Here is a 20,192-nt window from a genome sequence, read left to right as displayed (position 1 = left end):
ACGGACAGTTGGATTTTGATCCAACGGCTACAATTAATATAATTTTTAGATGAGCTGGCTGTTTATAACCGTTGGATCAAAATCCAGATTCGTGTGATTTGCTCAGAAGGCTCAACCTCCTAAGCTTAGGAGGGGATCCATTCCCTTCTCCACCTATCCGTGCAGTGGGCCCACCCGATTTCCCCGGTCCTTCTCAAGAATCTTTTCGTACCCGAAACCAAACCCGCCTCTCTCTTTCTCTCTCTCTCTGCAAATTTTGAACTTGAATTCTTCTTTCTTTGGCTTTGCCTTCGCTTTACTCCATTTGGCGCTCACCTTGTTATTCGATTTATCTGATGGAGAAAAATTAGGAAATTAATTAATTAGGAGGTAAGTAGGTGGAGGGCTTTAATCTGATTCTCCTAATTTTGTCCCATTTAATTCAAATAAACACTCCAACTCCTTTTTTTTTTTTTTTTTTTAGAAAGAAAAGTTTAAGTTTTTAAGAAAGAAGAAGCTGCAGATTCACTCGTTCTTCGAGTTTCTTGGTATTTTTCTTGTTCTGGATTCTTGGGTACTTTTCTTTTTACTTCCTGTTAATGTTGATCTTACTTTTTCTTGCTGTTTTCGTAGTTTGTTTATGATGGATTGATGCACGTGTTCGTAATAGGTATTTGATTAAGTTGGTAATTAAGCTTGATTAACGATTGATTATGCTTAATGGGTTGATGGGTTGTGTTTGCCATGGTGTCATTCATAGTATACTTCTTGTTCAAACTGATAAACTTGTGTACGGGTTAAATTGTGCTTCATAATTCCCGTGTTATTTAAGTCGTTAAGTTCACCGAGGTATCTATGGGAAGTACCCAGGAGGATTATGGTAACACTAACAGAAAGTCGGTGTCCACAAAGTACAATGTTGTTAAGAGTCCACGAGAAACAACAGCAAAAGTTTCTGCTACTCCCAGGAAGCACATTACAAAGTCAAGAATTTCTCACGTCAACTCAAAAAGTGATTCGGTAAGTCATACTACTAAATTAGTAAGTTGGATAAAACTTGGTGAGTTTATATATTGATTTTGACAACTTTGTTACTCTTATGATTGCAAGCTTCCGGTGTCACATTCTACAGCCAGAAAAACTTCCCAGTCTTCTCTTCCGTTCTTGACAAGTACTGCAGCTGTGCAATCCCCATATAGAGCCAATGTTGGTCCCTTTGGGATTATGGAGTCTCCAGACGTTTCTGTCAATGCCCCGCGACTTGACAAGATGGCTGAATTCCCCTTAGCCTCTTCTGAAGATCCACTCGTTCCAACCCGTGGAATTTCATCAACATCTGCAAGATGCCCTTCTACCACGCCGAACAGCATCAACCACTCCATCACCAAGGATAAGTGCATAGTCCAGGTTGTAGACAGAACCATTTCCAAGTCCAGAACAATTGATGGCAGCCACGGAACTGCTCGAAATGGCAGTGAATCTCCTGAGCAGAACCCTACCACTGGTGTTTCGAGCCATTCATCTTCCGAGTCACGACAGCAGCGATTCGACACCTCATCATTCCAGCAACGTGCAGAGGCTTTGGAAGGGTTGCTTGAGCTCAGTGCGCGTCTCCTACAACAAGAAAGGTTTGACGAGCTCGGAGTGCTCTTGAAGCCATTCGGACCCGAGAAGGTTTCTCCGAGGGAAACAGCCATTTGGTTGGCCAAGAGCTTCAAAGAAATCGCGTGTGAGACATTTCAGTGTTCGGGGAACTCCACAACAAAATGGAGTTGCAGAAAGATTGAATCGAACCTTACTTGAGAAGGTTAGATGTATGTTGTCTCAGTCGGGTTTAAGCAAGTCATTTTGGGCAGAGGCAGTTAATTATGCATGTCACATCATCAACCGGTTACCCTCAGCTGCTATTCAGGGTAAGACACCAATGGAGGTATGGACTGGAAAACCTTCTTCTGATTATGATCATATTCGTATTTTTGGTTCACCTGCTTATTTTCATGTAACTGAAAATAAACTTGATCCTAGAGCCAAAAAGGCTATCTTTCTTGGTTTTAGTAGTGGTGTCAAAGGTTACAGGTTGTGGTGTCCAGAGATGAAGAAACTGGTAATTAGTAGAGATGTGACATTTGACGAAGAAAGTATGTACAAAGTCTCTGAGAAGAATGTGAAAGATGTCCAACAGGTGGAGCTTGAGAAAGTTGCTTCTGGTACTTCAAATCCTATTTCCGCTGATGTCGAAGCCACTACAAGTGAAGAAGTTGGAGACCATGAGGATGTTGAAGAAGTTGAACTTGAAGATTCTATTCAAGTTGAAGAGCAAGTTTCACCTCAAGAGTCTATTGCCAAGAACAGAGGAAAGAGACAAATTACTAAGCCAGCTCGGTATAGTGATTATGTTGCTTTTGCTCTTCCTATTATCACTGAAGAGATTCCATCCAATTTTGAGGAAGCTATTGAGAGTGAGGAGAAGAATAGGTGGTGCAATGCCATGGGTGATGAGATGAATTCTCTCTTGAAGAACAAGACTTGGGAGTTAGCTAAATTGCCTAAGGGCAAGAAAGCTATTGGTTGCAAATGGGTGTATGCCAAGAAGGAAGATGCTGATGAGAAAAGCAATGTGAGATTTAAAGCAAGATTAGTTGCTAAAGGGTATGCACAAAAGGAGGGCATTGACTACAATGAAATCTTTTCTCCGGTTGTGAAGCACTCCTCAATTCGCATTATGTTAGCTCTTGTTGCACAGTATGATCTTGAGCTTGTGCAACTTGATGTAAAAACGGCTTTCCTACATGGTGATTTGAATGAAGAGATTTATATGTGTCAACCAGATGGGTATATAGTGAAAGGGAAGGAGAATTTGTTTTGCAAATTGAAGAAATCACTTTATGGTTTGAAGCAATCTCCAAGGCAATGGTATTTGAGGTTTGATAAATTTATGAGAGGCCAAAATTATTCTAGAAGTCAATATGATCATTGTGTGTACTTCAAGAAGTTGCAAGATGGGTCTTTCATTTATTTATTGATATATGTTGATGATATGTTGATTGCCTCAAAGAATGTCGAAGAGATTGAGAAATTGAAGAAGCAAATGAAGAATGAGTTTGAGATGAAGGATCTTGGTGAAGCGAAGAAGATCCTTGGCATGGAGATCACTAGAGATAGAGCAAAGGGTTTCGTCAGTTTGAATAAAAAACAATACCTTGAGAAGTTGATTCGGAAGTTTGGAGTTCATGATTCAACCAAACCGGTTAGTACCCCTTTGGCTCCTCATTTTAAATTGAGTTCTCTACAATGTCCTAAAACTGATAAAGAGAAACTGCAAATGAAAAATATACCATATGCAAATTTGGTTGGTAGTTTGATGTATGCAATGGTATGCTCTAGACCGGATATTGCTCATGCAGTTGGCATGGTGAGTCGATATATGCATAATCCAGGTAAAGAGCATTGGCAAGCAGCTAAGTGGATATTGAGGTATCTCCATGGTACTCGAGATGTTGGTTTATGCTTTGAGAGGGATGACTCTGGTATTGGTCATTTTGCAGTTGGTTATGTTGATTCAGATTATGCAGGTGATCTGGATGGAAGGAAGTCTACTACAGGCTATGTGTTTACTATGGCTAAAGGGCCAGTTTGTTGGAGGTCCATTTTGCAGTCGTCTGTTGCCTTGTCTACTACAGAGGCTGAATATATGGCAGTTGCTGAAGCTATAAAGGAGGCCATTTGGATACATGGGCTTATTAGAGATTTGGGGGTTGATCAGAAGCAGGTGGAGGTACATTGTGATAGTCAGAGTGCCATTTATTTGGCTAAGTATCAGGTTCATCATGCGAGGACCAAGCACATAGATGTGCGTTATCACTTTGTTCGTGAAATTGTTGGTGAAGGGGAAATCATTCTCCAGAAGATTCCAACTAAAGACAACCCCGCTGATATGTTGACTAAGGTTGTTGGTGTAGCCAAGTTTGTTCACTGTTTGAACTTGGCTCACATTTTGCCTATATAAAGAAGGCGTTGAGTAGTAGGAGTTTTGGAGCATTTGGCTCAGCATGAGTTGTTCTCTTGCTAGTGTTTGGGAGTGATGTTGGGTGCTAATTGTGTTGGTTGGCTTATCATGGCGTTTTCGGAACTTGGCCAAGGTGGAGATTGTTGGATTATGTGGCCAAGTGGCCATATACTTTAGATTAAACAAACCAAAGGTGGACAACACCTTTCCTTGTTTTGGGGAGGAAAATAGGGAAAAGGTTTTTTGTCTTGGTCCATGGGAAGTCACGGTTGAGGTTTTGAATAATAAGTTTTGGTTGTAATGAGAAGTAAGAGTGGGATAGAAGAGAAGAAAATAGAGTGCAGAAAATTGAGAGAGCCGAAGAGAAGAGAGGGAGAGAAAGAAGGTACTGCTACAGTACCATTTTCAGAGAAGGGGTTGTTGTTCCTTTCATTGGATAATTCTCACTCCATCAAAGTGTTATTGTTGTAATAGCTTTGAGCTTTGTATAGAGAAGAAATTAATCACTATATTTCTTTCTCTATTTGTTTCTTTAGAGTGTGAGTTATTGGGTTATTTGGGTTGTGAGATTGCCAACACTTTGTAAACTCCCATTTGGTTGATAGTGGATTCTTGGGTGAGCTCCTACTGCTCCGAGGACGTACTCCAGTTACACTGACTGTTGAGGAACCTCGTTAAAATCTTGGTGTCTTTAATATTTTGTTCTTGCATTTTATTTGATATATTTCCTGTGGGTTAGCTTGAGTTGGTTCCACAAGGGTTTGGTGCTATCCTAGCACAAGAAGGTTAGATGTATGTTTCTGCAACTCCATTTTGTTGTGGAGTTCCCCGAACACTGAAATGTCTCACAATTCCTTCCTCTTTGCAAACTTTAAAGAAAGGATCGGATGTGTATTCACCACCATTATCCGATCTCAAAATCTTAATCTTTCTCCCAGTCTGGTTCTCAACCATTTTCTTCCAACCCAAGAAAATGCTTAACACATCACTCTTATGCTTCATAGTGTAGACCCAAGACCTTCTTGAATAATCATCAACAAAGGTCACGAACCAATGTCTACCACTCAAAGAGGGAGTCTTTGTAGGACCCCAAACATCCGAATGCACATAATCAAGAATGCCCTTCGTCTGATGTACAGCAGTACCAAACTTCACTCTAGTTTGCTTTCCCAAGACACAATGCTCGCAGAAATCAAGCTTACAAGTCGTGGCACCTTTTAGAAGACCTTTTTTCACAAGCCCTTGTAGAGCTTTCTCACCGGCATGGCCTAATCTCATATGCCACAATCTAGTAGTATCTGAATCAGATGTGCCCATATTTTCAGAGACTACAGATGCTTCACCTGTCACAGTGCTTCCCTGCAATAAATACAAATGGCCACATCTAGGAGCTTTCATCACAACAAGTGCACCATAAGTAACTTTCAATGTCTGTCCATCTGAATGAAACCTGAAACCCTTAGATTCCAAAGTACCCAAAGAAATAAGATTTTTCTTCAAATTCGGTACATACCGAACACCTGTCAACTCTTTAACCATGCCATCATGCAACTTCAAACGAACTGTACCAATCCCTTTTGTTGTGCAAGGATTGTCATCTCCCATGAACACAACGCCACCATCAAACTCTTTCAAGCTTGAAAACCAATCCTTGTGAGGAGTCATATGATGAGTACAACCCGTATCCAACACCCACTTAGTAGCACAATCAAATGATGAGGAAGTGGTTAAAGCAAAATCAGAAAAATCTGTTTCAACCTCAGCAACATTAGCTTCAGAACTTTCTTTTCCTTTGGTCTTCAATTTGGGACAATCTTTCTTCCAATGGCCCTTATTACGACAAAAGGCACATTCATCCCTTTCCAAAGGTTTTCTACCTTTAGAGTTTCCTCTAGGTCGAGACTGTGATTTTTTCCTGCTAGAAGATGACCTCCTCTCCGATGATCTACCTCTAACAAATAAAGCTTCAGAGGTACTATCATGATTTTTATCTCTATGCCTCATTTCATAATTCATCAAGGCATTTGACACATCTTCAAATTTCACAGTTTCTTTACCATGCATAATAGTTGTAACAAAATGCTCATAAGAGTCCGGCAAGGAATTCAACAATATTAAGGCCTTATCTTCATCCTTAATATCCTCATCTAAATTTAACAAGTCGGCAATCAACTTATTAAAAGCATCAAGGTGTCTAATCATTTTTGTACCTTCTTTGTATTGGAAGCGGTAGAGCTTTTTCTTCAAGTGTAGTCGGTTCTCTGCACTCTTTGTCATATACTTGTCTTCCAATTTTTGCCACAACACACTTGCTACCGTCTCCCGCATCACAAAATACTTCTGAGTTTTTGCAAGGCACAACCGAATTGAAGAGCAAGCCCACAAATTTAATTTTTCCCATTCCGGTTTCGACATAGTTTCCGGCTTCTCTCCCAACGCGGCAAGTAGATCTTGTTGAGCCAACACATCTTTGACCTCACATTGCCACATCCCGAAGTTGTTTGTGCCATCAAACTTTTCCACTTCGAACTTTGCATTTTGCACCGTCGTTCTTGCAAACCCGGAGCTGCTTCCAAAAGGATTTTCATCTTGCCCGTCTGACATCTTTGGCAACTAGACAGTACCCAAGAGCAACCAGTGCTCTGATACCAATTGTTGTGCTAGGATAGCACCAAACCCTTGTGGAACCAACTCAAGCTAACCCACAGGAAATATATCAAATAAAATGCAAGAACAAAATATTAAAGACACCAAGATTTTAACGAGGTTCCTCAACAGTCAGTGTAACTGGAGTACGTCCTCGGAGCAGTAGGAGCTCACCCAAGAATCCACTATCAACCAAATGGGAGTTTACAAAGTGTTGGCAATCTCACAACCCAAATAACCCAATAACTCACACTCTAAAGAAACAAATAGAGAAAGAAATATAGTGATTAATTTCTTCTCTATACAAAGCTCAAAGCTATTACAACAATAACACTTTGATGGAGTGAGAATTATCCAATGAAAGGAACAACAACCCCTTCTCTGAAAATGGTACTGTAGCAGTACCTTCTTTCTCTCCCTCTCTTCTCTTCGGCTCTCTCAATTTTCTGCACTCTATTTTCTTCTCTTCTATCCCACTCTTACTTCTCATTACAACCAAAACTTATTATTCAAAACCTCAACCGTGACTTCCCATGGACCAAGACAAAAAACCTTTTCCCTATTTTCCTCCCCAAAACAAGGAAAGGTGTTGTCCACCTTTGGTTTGTTTAATCTAAAGTATATGGCCACTTGGCCACATAATCCAACATCGCGGCCTAGTTCGCATTCTCGCATTGTGATTGCTTTATCTTGTAAATTCCGAACGTCTTGGATTTCTGGAACTCGAAAAGAGTAGCTGTTTAATACCTTCGTGCTGAAGGTGGCATAGGAAGATCCCAAAGTGAGTAGAAATTGTAATATATTTGAAACTAGTTTTGAATGGTTTTTAGTTTAACAATGTTTGGCTACTCAAGTAGTAGAAAATTCTATTCGAAACCCCTGTTCAATTTACAGAGTTTTATGTTTATTATCAGAATCGTTCATATTATTAATTAAAATTAAATCATTTAGTCAATCTATTGTCCATCTGTTTTTTAACTTTTTATACAATTTAATAACTAAACAACCTTAGTTTTAACTGATGAAACAATTTCTAAGGTAATTTATAATATGAATCTTTCAAATCATAAACACCGAATTCTATAAATCGGCAACGAACATTTTTCTAGTAGGAATTTTTACTCATCATTTGAATAGCCAAATATTGTTCTTTTTAGTTTTAATAATTTTTGTTCGTTTCTCCTTTTTGCAAGTTTAATCTCTATCTTCTTATCATGTGTAAATTTCTCTCAAGTCTCCACGTAATATTTAATAATACGAAACATCACATTGTTCGTAACATAAAAACATAACAACTTACATGATACGAAAATACAAGTCTCCACGTCATGAACAAAACCACTTGTCGTATAGTGAAACTTACATTCTGTGTCATTTTCCCCATTAACTCCGACCAAATTCGAGAAAAATAAGACAGAGTCCCGGACGGACATGGAAGCCGCCCAAGTCCTATAACTCTACGAGCTCCGCTACTCTCACCTCGTACTCGTGTCATCAAACGATGAATCATTGTCGTCGGCAGGAGAGCTCGAAAGGGCGGAGTCAACGAGCAAAGCCATAATGGAAGCCCTAAGTCCCACTGGCCCAGGCCTTCTCGCCATTACCGGCGTCCCCAAATCCACCTCTCTCCACCGTGCCCTCCTCCCTCTCGCTCGCAAGCTCGCCCTTCTCAACCCTAATCATCGCAAAGGCATTCTCAAGGTATTAACTTTTTTTTTTTCAGAAAGAAAAAAAAGTTTATTTTGTTTTGGGCTAAATTGCACTCGTTGCAGTTGTAATTAGTTGAATTTTCCTTTTCGTCCTTGTAATTTTTTCTTATTTTCAGTGAACATAGGCTTCGTTTAGAAGTATTTTTAAAACGCTTTTAAATAATGTTTTTGAGTTACAAAGCACTTCAAGTGTTTCATGCAAGAAACACTAGTTATTAACTTGCATTTTAATAACAGTTGCTTTTTGCATCAACCGCTTCAAGTGCTTTTTCAGGATTAACTTGCAATTTTATTGGTTTAAAAAATATTTAATTTAAAAGCACTTCCCAAAACGAACTCATAGTTTCGTTTCGTTAGCAACGTTAGTCCAATGTATCAAATTGGGCACAAATCTTTCAGAGTTTGAATTTTTCGAATGAGAAGATGTGGTAGATAATGGGATGGAAAAAAAATTAACTTAGAAGACAGATTAGACTAAAGTGAAAACATAACCAAACTAAAAGGATGAACATGTCAAAATAAACTATATAGACGAAATTGAATATCCGAATGAACAATAGGGACTGCTAGTGCAATTTTGCCCTTTGTTTTATTTCTTGTCCAAGTAACTAAGCTAAGTGTTTGTTTAGGATCACAGCTTGGGAAGTGATGTGCCTTTGAAAAACTCTGAGAGAAATGTGTCGTCTTTCGCAATGCAAATCAAATATTCACATGATTTTGATGAACCCCAATTGAATTCAGAACATGGATCCGTGAATGAGTTGGAGAATCTCGGAAATGGATTTAGGGAGTTGGGGTTTTGCATGATGGAGCTAGGCCTTAAACTTGCTAGAGTATGCGATCGTTCCATTGGTGGAAATGAGCTTGAGGAGAGCTTGTTGGAGTCCTGCTCTGCCAAAGCTCGTCTCATTCACTATCATTCACCGTTTGATAGGTCCATTCTTGTTGAAGAAGCAATGAGCACAAAGAGAACATCGGAAAGACCCTTCAATTCTAGCAGGAATTGGATTGGTGATAAATGCAACAAGTTTCGGGGATTTGCTCTGATAATCTGTGGCAACAATGGCATTATGATTATGGGATTTTCACCGTCTTGACAGCTCCGATGTTTCTCTTGTCGAATCATCTACAAGCGAAAGAAGAAAGGGATCAAGAGTGTCCTTACCCTAATGGAAATACTTAATTACAAATATTTGATCCCAGAAAGGATAATGTGTTCATGGTGAAGGCCTCTCTTGAGAGTTTTATAGTTCAGGTTGGCGAGTCGGCTAATATCATATCACGAGGAAAGCTCCGTGCCACCCTTCACTCTGTTTGCAGGCCTTCCAAGTTCGAAAATTTGAGCAGAGAAACTTTTGTTGTGTTCTTGCAGCCGGCGTGGAACAAAACTTTCTCCGTAACAGATTATTCCATGGACAAATCCTTGGAGATATCCTCAGAGGTCAAACAGGTTGATGACCAGGAGCAAAGTAGGCTAACTGAAGATATACAGAAAATTGTACCACCTCTAGCATTGCGGTTGAAAGATGGGATGACATTTGCAGATTTCTCGCGCGAAACGACAAAGCAATACTATGGTGGATCTGGTTTGCAGTCAAATAGATAAAGGGGAGTGATTTCAGCACTCTGCCTTTTCACCTCCAACACTTCTCTCCTAAATTATGTCCGTTGATTGTCCTCTGAGCTATTCAATCTCATGACTAGAAAAAATAGAGGAACGATGGAAGTGAAAAGGGGAGTGCGGAAATTACTCCCCGTAGAAAATCTGCCCCTTCTATTTCTACAATGCTAATCACTAATTGCTACTTAGACCGATCAAATACCTTCTTTCTGCAAAGCTCTGTAACTTGGATTCTGATTTGTTGATCATGTTCTTCTTGGACGAATGCGAAGCTTTAAATTAAGACGCTTCTTGTTCAGAAATATACTTCTTGAGTACTTTGCAGTGTGAGTAATGGTTCTCATTTCTTGTAGCTTAGTTCAAAATTTCATGCAACACCAGTGAATTATGGAGTTATTAATCTACCAAGAAAATAGCATTACAATATGCTAACTTTCGACGTGATTTACATCGTTGAAAATACAAAGATTGAATGCCTGCAACCTATTAAACTCATCGTTCTCTGATTTTGTTACAAGTGAGAGAGAGAAATCAATCACCTCTCTCTTTAGCTACTTTAGTCCGGTTACTCGAGATTAACTGAAGTTATAACATGTTTAGCTGCGTGTAGTAAGTTTCGGGTTGTTCTAGTTTTGCCTATTCAACTTGTGTCTACTGATTCTGCAGTAAAGGAAACAGAATCTGCAGACTGGCTGCAGAAACAACTTGATGGAATAGTTTCAACCAGGCAAAGTTGGTACGGTGTTCCGTTCTCCATGTGTATAGAGAAATACACACCAGCGGAATTGAGTTTGTTTATTCTTTTACCACTGTGACATTATAAATTACTCTACTCTAGTCTCTACTTCTAGGATTTTAACTCATAAGTAATTGAGCAAGCACATTATTCCGCTCAACTAACTTAACTGTAGAGAAGAGATTCGAACTCGAGTGTAAAATGACAAACACACTGCTCTGACTAACTGACTAAATTCACATTTTCACCCAGTATTACTTAATTGAATATGAAATGTGGTGGGAAAATGAGGCGAAAGGAACAAATGCTGTCCCCTCCAGTCAACAGTCATGAGCTAAGAAACAAAAAAAGCCTTACAGATTCAAAAAGAAGGGCTGCTTCTCTTCTTCCTTTCGATCCTTTTTGGTCAGATTTTTTATTTTTTTTATGAAAAGGGTGTTTATTATTTATACAGATACAAAAGCCAGATGATGACGTGAGCGGGCACGCGCATTTTAGCATAGGTCCCTCTCCAGTGCGCAGCTTTGGGTCTCAAAACGGTAGAGAGAAAAAAATGGTTCCACTGAAATTTGTCTTGACCCCCAAACATGTCGGCCACGGACGTTGCTAAGACCTTTGGGTTAAGGAACACAATCACTTGGGTCACCAATACTCAAGGATTCTAGCCAATTTTGACATCTAATTGATTCTTGTTATGTGCCTATGTCACCATAGAAAGTCCACAAAGGACAAGGATTGTCTGCCCTCCTTGTTCCTGTGCCCTCTCATGCCCTCATATTTGTGTGATCACAGTTAAGCCATATCAACATTTTATATTACTATTCATTCTTGTCTTATTATCTCTATAAAAAAAACAATATAAAATGTTGACGTGGCTTAACCGTGACCATACAAAATAGGAGGACATGAAAGGGCACGGGAACAAGGAGGGCAGACAATCCTTGTCCGTCCGCAAATCCCTCCTAAACATTGTTAATTGAGTGAAGTGATATGATTAGTCCCGATGTGCGTAAGGTGATATGGTCGTTTATTTTTTATGTGTGATATAAGCATAAATGATCAAGATCAGCTTCCACACACATTTTTAAGTATTGTTATATGAGTGGTAGGGTTATTTTGCATGCGGGCAGTGACAAATCCATAAAATATATTTGGGGGGGGGTCAATAAGAAATTTTTCAGATGGAATAACATGCAAATTAACATTTTATTGAGCTTTGGTAGGCCTGAGTTCATTTGCTAAGTCATAGTGCACGCCTGTCGACATATGCCATTGCCACAGTTTTCGAGTGAGCATGTCGACTGGTGTTAATAACTTTTGAGTGAGCATGACGACTGCTGTTAATAGCTTTGGAGCAAGTATGCCAACAGATGCTAACATGTGATGAGTGCCCATCGACAAATCCCCGTACTAATGCATATAAAAGCATGAGGCTAGCAATTACCTACTCATTGTACATAGAGGCAATTCTTCAAGCAATTAAAATGCAACTTTCAAAGGCATATCAAATTTTTAAAAGGCAATTCATAGCTCTTTCATAGAGAATTTAGCTTGGGAGGGTCAGTATGAAAAATGGTGTTACTCATTTTTGTCCTTTATCAAAAGCTCCTTTAAAGAAAGATGATTAGTCACATGATCAAAGGAGAACCACACTAGAAGGGGGCTAAAAGCATCCCTAAAACCTCTTTGTGTACACGTAATGCTTAAAAAATTGCTATTTATTCTAGGGGTGGGCAAACAGGTCTTGGACCTGTGGGTCGGGACTGGTCCTTGCGGTTCGGGGAGGGTCCAAAAATTATAAACACAAAACGGGGCGGGGCGGGGCGGGCCAGTTCCTGGTAAATAACGGGGTGGGCCGGTTCTAAAAATGAGAGAAAACGGGCCCCCGACCAGAACCGTTCATTCCCACTTGATTAAATGATTCTCTACCCTATATTGTTTGTTAACCTCTTTCTTGATCTCCTCCCGATCTCTTCCCTCTCGATCTCCTCCCTCTCAATTTACTCCCTTTCGATCTCTCTTTCCCATCTCACCCACCCTAAACCCAGCTTAACCCCTTTCTTCCTTTCGTCTTCTCCAACCTTCACAAAGCATAACCAAGCATATACCCAGAAATCGGCTCAAAATCAGTGACATCCAGCTCCGCCTCCCACGCCGTTCTCCACAGGTACAATAAAACTACACACACACACACACACACACACACACACACACACACACACACACATACACACACATATATATGTATCTAAATATTTTAATTTAAAATGTTAGCTTTGAATTTATGAAATGCTTGTTAGGTATTATGCGGTGGATGTGAGGGTGGAGAGCTTTGAGGTGTTTGACAAGTGCAAGAGGAAGGTTGTGGTGACAGCAAATCCGACGGTGATGGTGGAACGGGTCTGGGTTTGGGTCAGGTCGGGCTTGGCCGAGACAATGTCCTGGAGCAATTTAAGTCTGTGTGGGGGACGAGCGAGTTGAATAGCTTAGAAACGGCGCTACAGCGGATGAGGATCTTGATGTCGGATACTGAGTTGAAGATCGCAAGGCGATCAAAACTAGGAAGAAAATAAAAAGGTAAGAGGACCCATAGACCAGTCCCAAACCGGCCCGTTTGAAACGGGCCGGTTAAGTGCAGTTCCAATGTTCAGATTTGCAATACCCCGCTCGGCTTGTCCCGTTGCCTTTTTTAGCCGGTCCAGTCCGGTTTCTCTAAATTTGGGCCTGGCCTGACCCGTGCCTACCCTAATTTATTCCACTAATCTTTCACACCATCATAAGCTACAAAAAAAGTTACACTAAAATATTCATCTTTCCATGTGGTACCACAAAAGTACTTTAGCCGCATCTAATTTGACCAAAGACCACATTTATTTATAGTGAAGAAAATTGACAAATTTAGTTCTACAAAAAAAAAACTTAAAACCTTAGTCCAACATTTATATGGTTTCATATTTGGGTGATTTTTGGTATACATGATTTTTTATGGAATACTTAAAAGAAAGAAGGTTTGAATAGTTGAAATACATTACAAAGTAAACTAAAAAAAGATTATGTAATAAAAATAGTGTCACAGATTTGCCTCATTATATTTTATAACATATATGTGTTGTGTATTCATATTATAACGAGAGTTACCATGTTCGCTCATTTGTCAAAATTTCCCACCTACTTTGTATGAATTTTCTTCTAGAGAAAAGTGCCAATTTGTCCCCTGAACTATCACTTAACTTTCGATTCCCCTTCACCTCCCCCCGCCCCGCCTGAACTTTTTAATTGAAAAATGAACGACTTAAACTAATTTTTTTTTTGCCGATTTGCCCCTGCTGTTAATTTTTCATTCATTCCATCTAAATTTCTGTTAAATTGAAGCATGTGCACAATATGTGAGGGTAGTTTGGTTGCTTCATTCTTTAAAATAATTGAAAACTGTAGATTTCTAAAATATAAACCTATGCAAATATGTGTGATTCTATAGCTTTTGTATCTGCAAGTCTAATAAGTAACAATTTTGTCCACAAAAAAGAGTAATGTTGTGTGCATGTGACAAGAGTTAACGTTAATTTGGATGAAATCTATGAAAAACTAACGATAGGGGGGAAATTGGCCAAAAAAAATTAGTTTAAGTCCTTAATTTTTCAAGAAGAAAATCAAAAGTTAAGTAATAGTTACGAAGACAAATTCACAGTTTAGCCTTTTCTTCTATACTTTTGTTATAAAATGTGTCGAAAATCTTAGATAGATGAAAACATAACAACCCTATAAATGTGTATATATGTATTGTCTAATATCCTGATCCCAAAATCCCTTTACCAAATTTAAATCCACCTCTCTCTCTCTCTCTCTCTCCACAACATTTCCACTTCCATGGAAGAATCACTACCAATGTTAACCACTCGCCGGACTGACCAGAGTCCGGTCAACCACCGTGACCACCTCCCCAAAAGCCCAAGAGTTCCAATGGAGTTTCTCTCAAGGTCATGGAGTGCCTCTGCTCTTGAAGTCTCCAAAGCTCTGTCTCAGTATCACCCTGCTCCTCTGCCTCCTTCATGCATGGCTAATTCCAAGTCCTCAAATAGCTCTTCCTCTTGCACCACCACTGCAACCACCACCGCTCCTTCCATTCCTGAAAACATTGCCGGAGAAGCAGAGGAGCCGCCGACCCTCCCCGGAAACCAATTTTACTTTGCTTCCTCTGTCACTTCCCAGCTCGTACTTGACCGCATTATGTCACAGTCCATGAGAGAGGTGCATACTTCACTCAAAAGAAACTTACCTACAAGTGAGATAAAATTGTAACGGTATTTCAAGCCAGAAACATAACATTTGCTTGAAATAATGTCACAATAACATTCTGGGAAGTTGTTCCATCAGTCGAAAAAACTTTAACCACAACATAATGTAATTGTGACGGTATTTTAAACTAGACACATGATATTACGTTATCGATTTGAAATACCGCCACAATAGTATCCTGATAAGTTCTTTCCACTTTCAAAGTTTTCTTGTTTTCAATTTACATTTTTGGTCTTAATTTCTCATGGGGTTTTGCAGGAATTGTCTCCATTGACATCAGGGAGGCTCTCACACAGCAGTGAACCTCTGAACAATGGTGGTTCTTTAGCAGAGACAGATAGCCTTGCAGTCTCTCCCTCCGATGAGTTCGACGACGTCGTTAAGGTTTTCTTCTACTTCTTCTTGATTTTATTTATTTAGATTATTATTTTATAAAATAGATATTAAACAAATTTCCAGAATTCTTGTCCAAGAAGGCAAACCAGGAGACCAAATGTGTCAATGTCCCTCAGCTTTCTCTGTTTTCCTCTGTCATACACACACCATCTCATGATATCTCTGTCCTTTCTACTCAGTAATTAATTAATCTTTTGTTGTTATTTTAGTTTGATTTTATTATTTATTAAAAATATTTTGATTACTACAGAAAAATACAGGAGATGCTTTTCTCTTTTTCTCTTTTCTCCCCTTTCAGGACAAGAAACTTTTTTTTTTTAATTTCCTTAAAATTCAGGCAAAGGAGTCTTATCAACCAGGCCTTATTTTATTCAAGTCAAAACAAGAAAAAAAAATACATATATATAGAAAAATAGCATTAGGGTTCATTAGTATTATTTTCTGTAAGTGCAATGTTTTAAATTCGACTTAACTTGACGAGTTTGATAAATGATTATGATTTGTAAGTATAAGGTTTTAAATACGACTTAGGTTAACAAGATCGATAGCTATATAACTCAATTGTAGTGTGGGTTACCCTAAATTTATTGTTCTAATATGATTGTATATGTAGTATATATGCACGAAAACAATATAAATAGTATGATGCTATTTACACTTTTTTTACCTTTTACACATTTCTGGTAGTTTCTATCATGTGATATTTTTTTAATTCATTCGGTCTAACGGTTGTAATTGAGAGGAATTTGTAAAAGGTAGAAACGAATGTGTGGGTACCTCAACAACACCTTATAAATAATGGGTGCAATCCACATAACAATTTTTACCTCCCACCTATTCCTTGTTAATTTTTTTAATCTTTTTCAATTCATTTGATCTGACTGATGAAAATTAAAAGGCATGTGTGAAAGTAAAAAATGATGTGTAAATAACACTAGTATAAATAATATCAAAAAAAATGTGAATAGACAAAAATAGGCACCAGGCCAGGCTTTGCCTTGAGCTCAAGGATAGAGAGATTAGATGGATGGAGTGTAAAATTGAGCAAGTCAGGTGCTAAAACGGTAGCTAGAGTCCCTTGCCTTGTCATGCATCTCTGCAACTTTGCTTATTTTGGTTTCTTCCCTCCTTGTAAGCAAACCTGGCACTGATTCTAATCTTGCAGATTTCACGTCACCCTTCACCAAAATATTGTCCTAAAAAATCGTTCAGTCCTTGTAGTTTTCATGAAATTTCACCTTCGTGCCTGTATTTTCGACACATCGAATTGGTACACGTAGATTGCGAACTTGTTCCAATTCGAGGACATCCGTCAAAATGCTATTTACGACTTATGTCCTTGAATTGGAATAATTCACAACTCTACTTTACTAAATTCGATGATTGAAAATACAAAAAGCGGGAATAAAATCCTTGTTCTAGCGTAGAAATTAAACCTTTGGTTTTTTTTGGTTCATGGTTCTTTCATTTGATGGACTTGTATTGTGGCACGCAGTATTTTCGAACCCACAACAGCATACAAAACCTATTCAACGGCAGCCGTGGCAGCGCTGGAAATGGAAACAATGCCCCTAGCGGCGGAGCCAAGACGGTGGGGAGATGGCTGAAGGAGAGAAAAGAGAAGAAAAGGGAGGAGACAAGAGTGCATAATGCGCAGGTCCATGCTGCGGTTTCAGTTGCGGCGGTGGCTGCCGCTGTGGCCGCCATTGCTGCAGGCACGGCGGCTTCTTCAGGGTCAAGAAAGAACGATCAAGCAGGGAAGACAGACATGGCGGTGGCTTGTGCCGCCACGTTGGTAGCTGCTCAATGTGCTGAGGCTGCGGAGGCTATGGGAGCTGACCATGACCATCTTACTTCTGTCGTCAGCTCCGCTGTTAATGTTCGCTCTCATGATGATATTACCACTCTCACTGCAGCTGCTGCCACAGGTACCATTGATTCCTAGCTCATAAATTACTACACAAAATTATCTTGCCAAATTTGCTAAAGATGTTACATTTTTATTTTATCACATTGGCCAACCAATTGTTGTGTTAATTAGTAAGTGGTCGCATAACGTTCACACGCTAATGTGGGTGGTCTTAAAAATATTGTCCTTTCTATAGTGTTGTCGTTTATTTCATATTTACTAATTATATTGTTGGATAGAATCTGTCTTATGATAAGAAATAAATACTCTAGAGTTTACATGACTAATTATGTGACCTGGTCACGTTTTTTTTTATGTAAATACTATATCACCGTGACATATATAACGTATTTTTTCACATTGATAACCTCTCACAATAATGCTATTTGGACATATTAATTTGATCACATTATTGATGCATTTTTTAATAAAATAATGTGATCGATTTTGTGTATCTGAGTAGTACATCTCTGTTTGAGTTGCTCACCTTGCTAATCGGTAAATGTAGTTTTAAAACATTCTCTAAATAAAAAATTAAAGTTTAATAAATTTTAAAACAAATTAAAGTTTAATAATATTCAACTTTTAAAAAATTTGTCTAATATGGCAGCCTTACGAGGGGCAGCGACCCTAAATGCAAGGGCAATGAAGGAGGCGTGGAACGTGTCAGCAGTGATTCCAGTGGAAAAGGGAATGGGAATCGGAGTCTGCGCTGGTAAAGCTAACAACAACAACGGTGGTGATCGCAGCAGCGGCAGCAGCTTTAGTGACGATCTTGTCCCTGTTGACCCTACGTTTCTTGGGGTCTCTAACCAAGACCTCCTTGCTAGGGGCACTGAACTCCTCAAACGCACACGAAAAGGTATTTCAATGAAAATTAAATTTAAAAAAAAAAAGAAAAGAGTAGAGTACTTAAATTTGATCTAAGTTGAACTTTATGGTTTGCATTTTGCAGGTGACCTCCACTGGAAACTAGTGTCTGTTTACATTCACCGAACCGGACAGGTGAGACTTCGCGGTTAACTGCACTTTTTTCTCTCTTATATGTTATGTTGTCAGCACCGTCACTCCAACCCCGTCAAATGACGCAAAATTCCTTCCCAGTTCAGGTTTTCAATGATAAACTGTGCACGTAAATGGATGGAGAATCAACTTACTTGACGAATGAGACTAAAGTGAAACATAATGTAAATACACGGTTGAGAACGCAAGAAAAAATATGATTATTGATATGTTGTCGATAAACTTGACAGCACCTAACGTAACCAAAATCTTCGTACTATAGTCGTCACTTTTCATTAATCCTACGGTGAATTTTTATAGGTGATGCTGACAATGAAGAGCAAACACGTTGCAGGAACTTTCACCAAGAAGAAGAAGAGTAAGCCTACTTCTCTCCTGCACTTTGAAATTTAATGTGAAATAATTTTAACGTAAACGTTGATTTCGGGTGCGCAGATGTTGTGTTGGAGGTGTGCAAGAGCATGCCGGCATGGCCCGGGAGACATTTGTTCGACGACGGAGACCAGCGTCGTTACTTTGGGCTGATGACAGAAGCGAGAGGCATTGTTGAGTTCGAGTGCAAGAACCAGAGAGAACACGACGTCTGGACTCGCGGCGTTTCGAGGCTGCTGTCTATTGTCGCCGAGGGAAAGAACAGGCATTGATTAGGTCTATGCATTATGTTAACAAATCGGTTGACATAGGATGCTGTTATTTTTGGATGTTGAAAAATCTGGCAGGACTGTGATTTCTGTTGCATTCGGATAAATAGGGAGGTGTTAGGCACATGTAGTGTACTGTAGTGTAGGGGGAGTAAGAGGAAGAGGTCATGAGCAAAGAGAAAATTTTAGTTGAAACGGGAACATAAGTAGTACATCACGTGTTTTAATAAGAGTGATGGAAAATTTTATTTTTTAAGTTATTAATTTTTTAGCACACATATCCACCATTTGTATAATGACATGTGATGTACCACTCCGTGTACCGGTCACATTAAAAAATCACTCCTGAGCAAAAACACTTAACTTTCGAATTCATAATTTCAGAGGACATGGCCTGCTTTATGAAAAATGTATACTTAGTCACAATACAGTCCCGTTCCCCTAAACCCTATATTGTGTGATACCAAATTGACACACCGATTTGAAATATGTGCTTGGACATCGAATCGAGGTACACTGGCCGACACTTGAAAGGTGACAAGTCATAAAGTGATGGTGATGTGGAAAGTGCGAACTAATTTAAACCAAAAGTAACTAATACTAGAGTGCGCATGTGAAGGGAATTCAATCTTTATGACACAAGTGATGTCAGAGTATGAGTAAATTGCAGTAAAAGATAAACTAAGAACATTTATACTAAAAAAAGGAATCCTCCTATGTGTCAGCTTTTGCCAGCAATCCTTGTCGTCACCAAACATCTGGCACTAAAATCCAAAGGGCAAAAGATAAGGATGAGTGAGCTTGAAAATAAAGTTTCGTAAAACTTTTGAAAAAACGTGTAAGTCCTCACTGTAAAACAAGATCTCTCACTAGAAAACAAGTATATGACTTTCCTACCATGAATATGAGATACCATGTTTATCGTAGAAAAAACAAAAAAACTATTCTTATCATATTTTTCATATCACATTTGTACTACTTCTCTAATCGAGATAAGACTTATATGTGTTGTGGACTCTACCTCCGTTACAAAAGTAGTACAAATATAATAAGTATAACATTACTCTCGAAAAAAAACCAAAATTTAAAAACCAAGGTAGGTTTTAAGGCCAAGTGTTCAAAACCACGCGATTGAACAACAGTTGTAAATTATTATGATCCTAGTTTGCCGGCATAAAAAAAACCTCAAGTACCTCCAGTAAAGTGCCAAATATATTTATAGTGGTACAC

The 20,192-nt window shown here is 38.9% G+C and overlaps 2 protein-coding genes and 1 pseudogene across 2 annotated transcripts; all 3 read left to right on the top strand.

Moving 5' to 3' along the window:
- Positions 1-292: 292 nt before the first annotated feature.
- LOC126617209 (serine/threonine-protein kinase Nek2-like) lies at positions 293-4,074 on the top strand. Its single transcript, XM_050285242.1, has 3 exons — positions 293-999; positions 1,090-1,708; positions 4,049-4,074. Exons 1-3 carry the CDS (start codon positions 835-837, stop codon positions 4,072-4,074), a joined length of 810 nt encoding a protein of 269 aa, XP_050141199.1. The 5' UTR covers positions 293-834.
- Positions 4,075-8,062: 3,988 nt separating this feature from the next.
- Positions 8,063-10,291, top strand: LOC126615971 (uncharacterized; annotated as a pseudogene).
- Positions 10,292-14,470: 4,179 nt separating this feature from the next.
- On the top strand, positions 14,471-19,388 carry LOC126614210 (VAN3-binding protein-like). Its single transcript, XM_050281798.1, has 7 exons — positions 14,471-14,945; positions 15,252-15,377; positions 16,885-17,317; positions 17,909-18,160; positions 18,254-18,303; positions 18,622-18,679; positions 18,757-19,388. The coding sequence occupies exons 1-7, from the start codon at positions 14,565-14,567 to the stop codon at positions 18,963-18,965; spliced, it is 1,509 nt and encodes a 502-aa protein (XP_050137755.1). The 5' UTR covers positions 14,471-14,564; the 3' UTR covers positions 18,966-19,388.
- The last annotated feature ends 804 nt before the right edge of the window (positions 19,389-20,192 follow it).

This window comes from Malus sylvestris, chromosome 3 (assembly GCF_916048215.2).
Source record: "Malus sylvestris chromosome 3, drMalSylv7.2, whole genome shotgun sequence".
NCBI lineage: Eukaryota > Viridiplantae > Streptophyta > Magnoliopsida > Rosales > Rosaceae > Malus > Malus sylvestris.
Note: the sequence above shows the minus strand (reverse complement) of the source record. Positions and strands in the feature narration are given on the sequence as shown.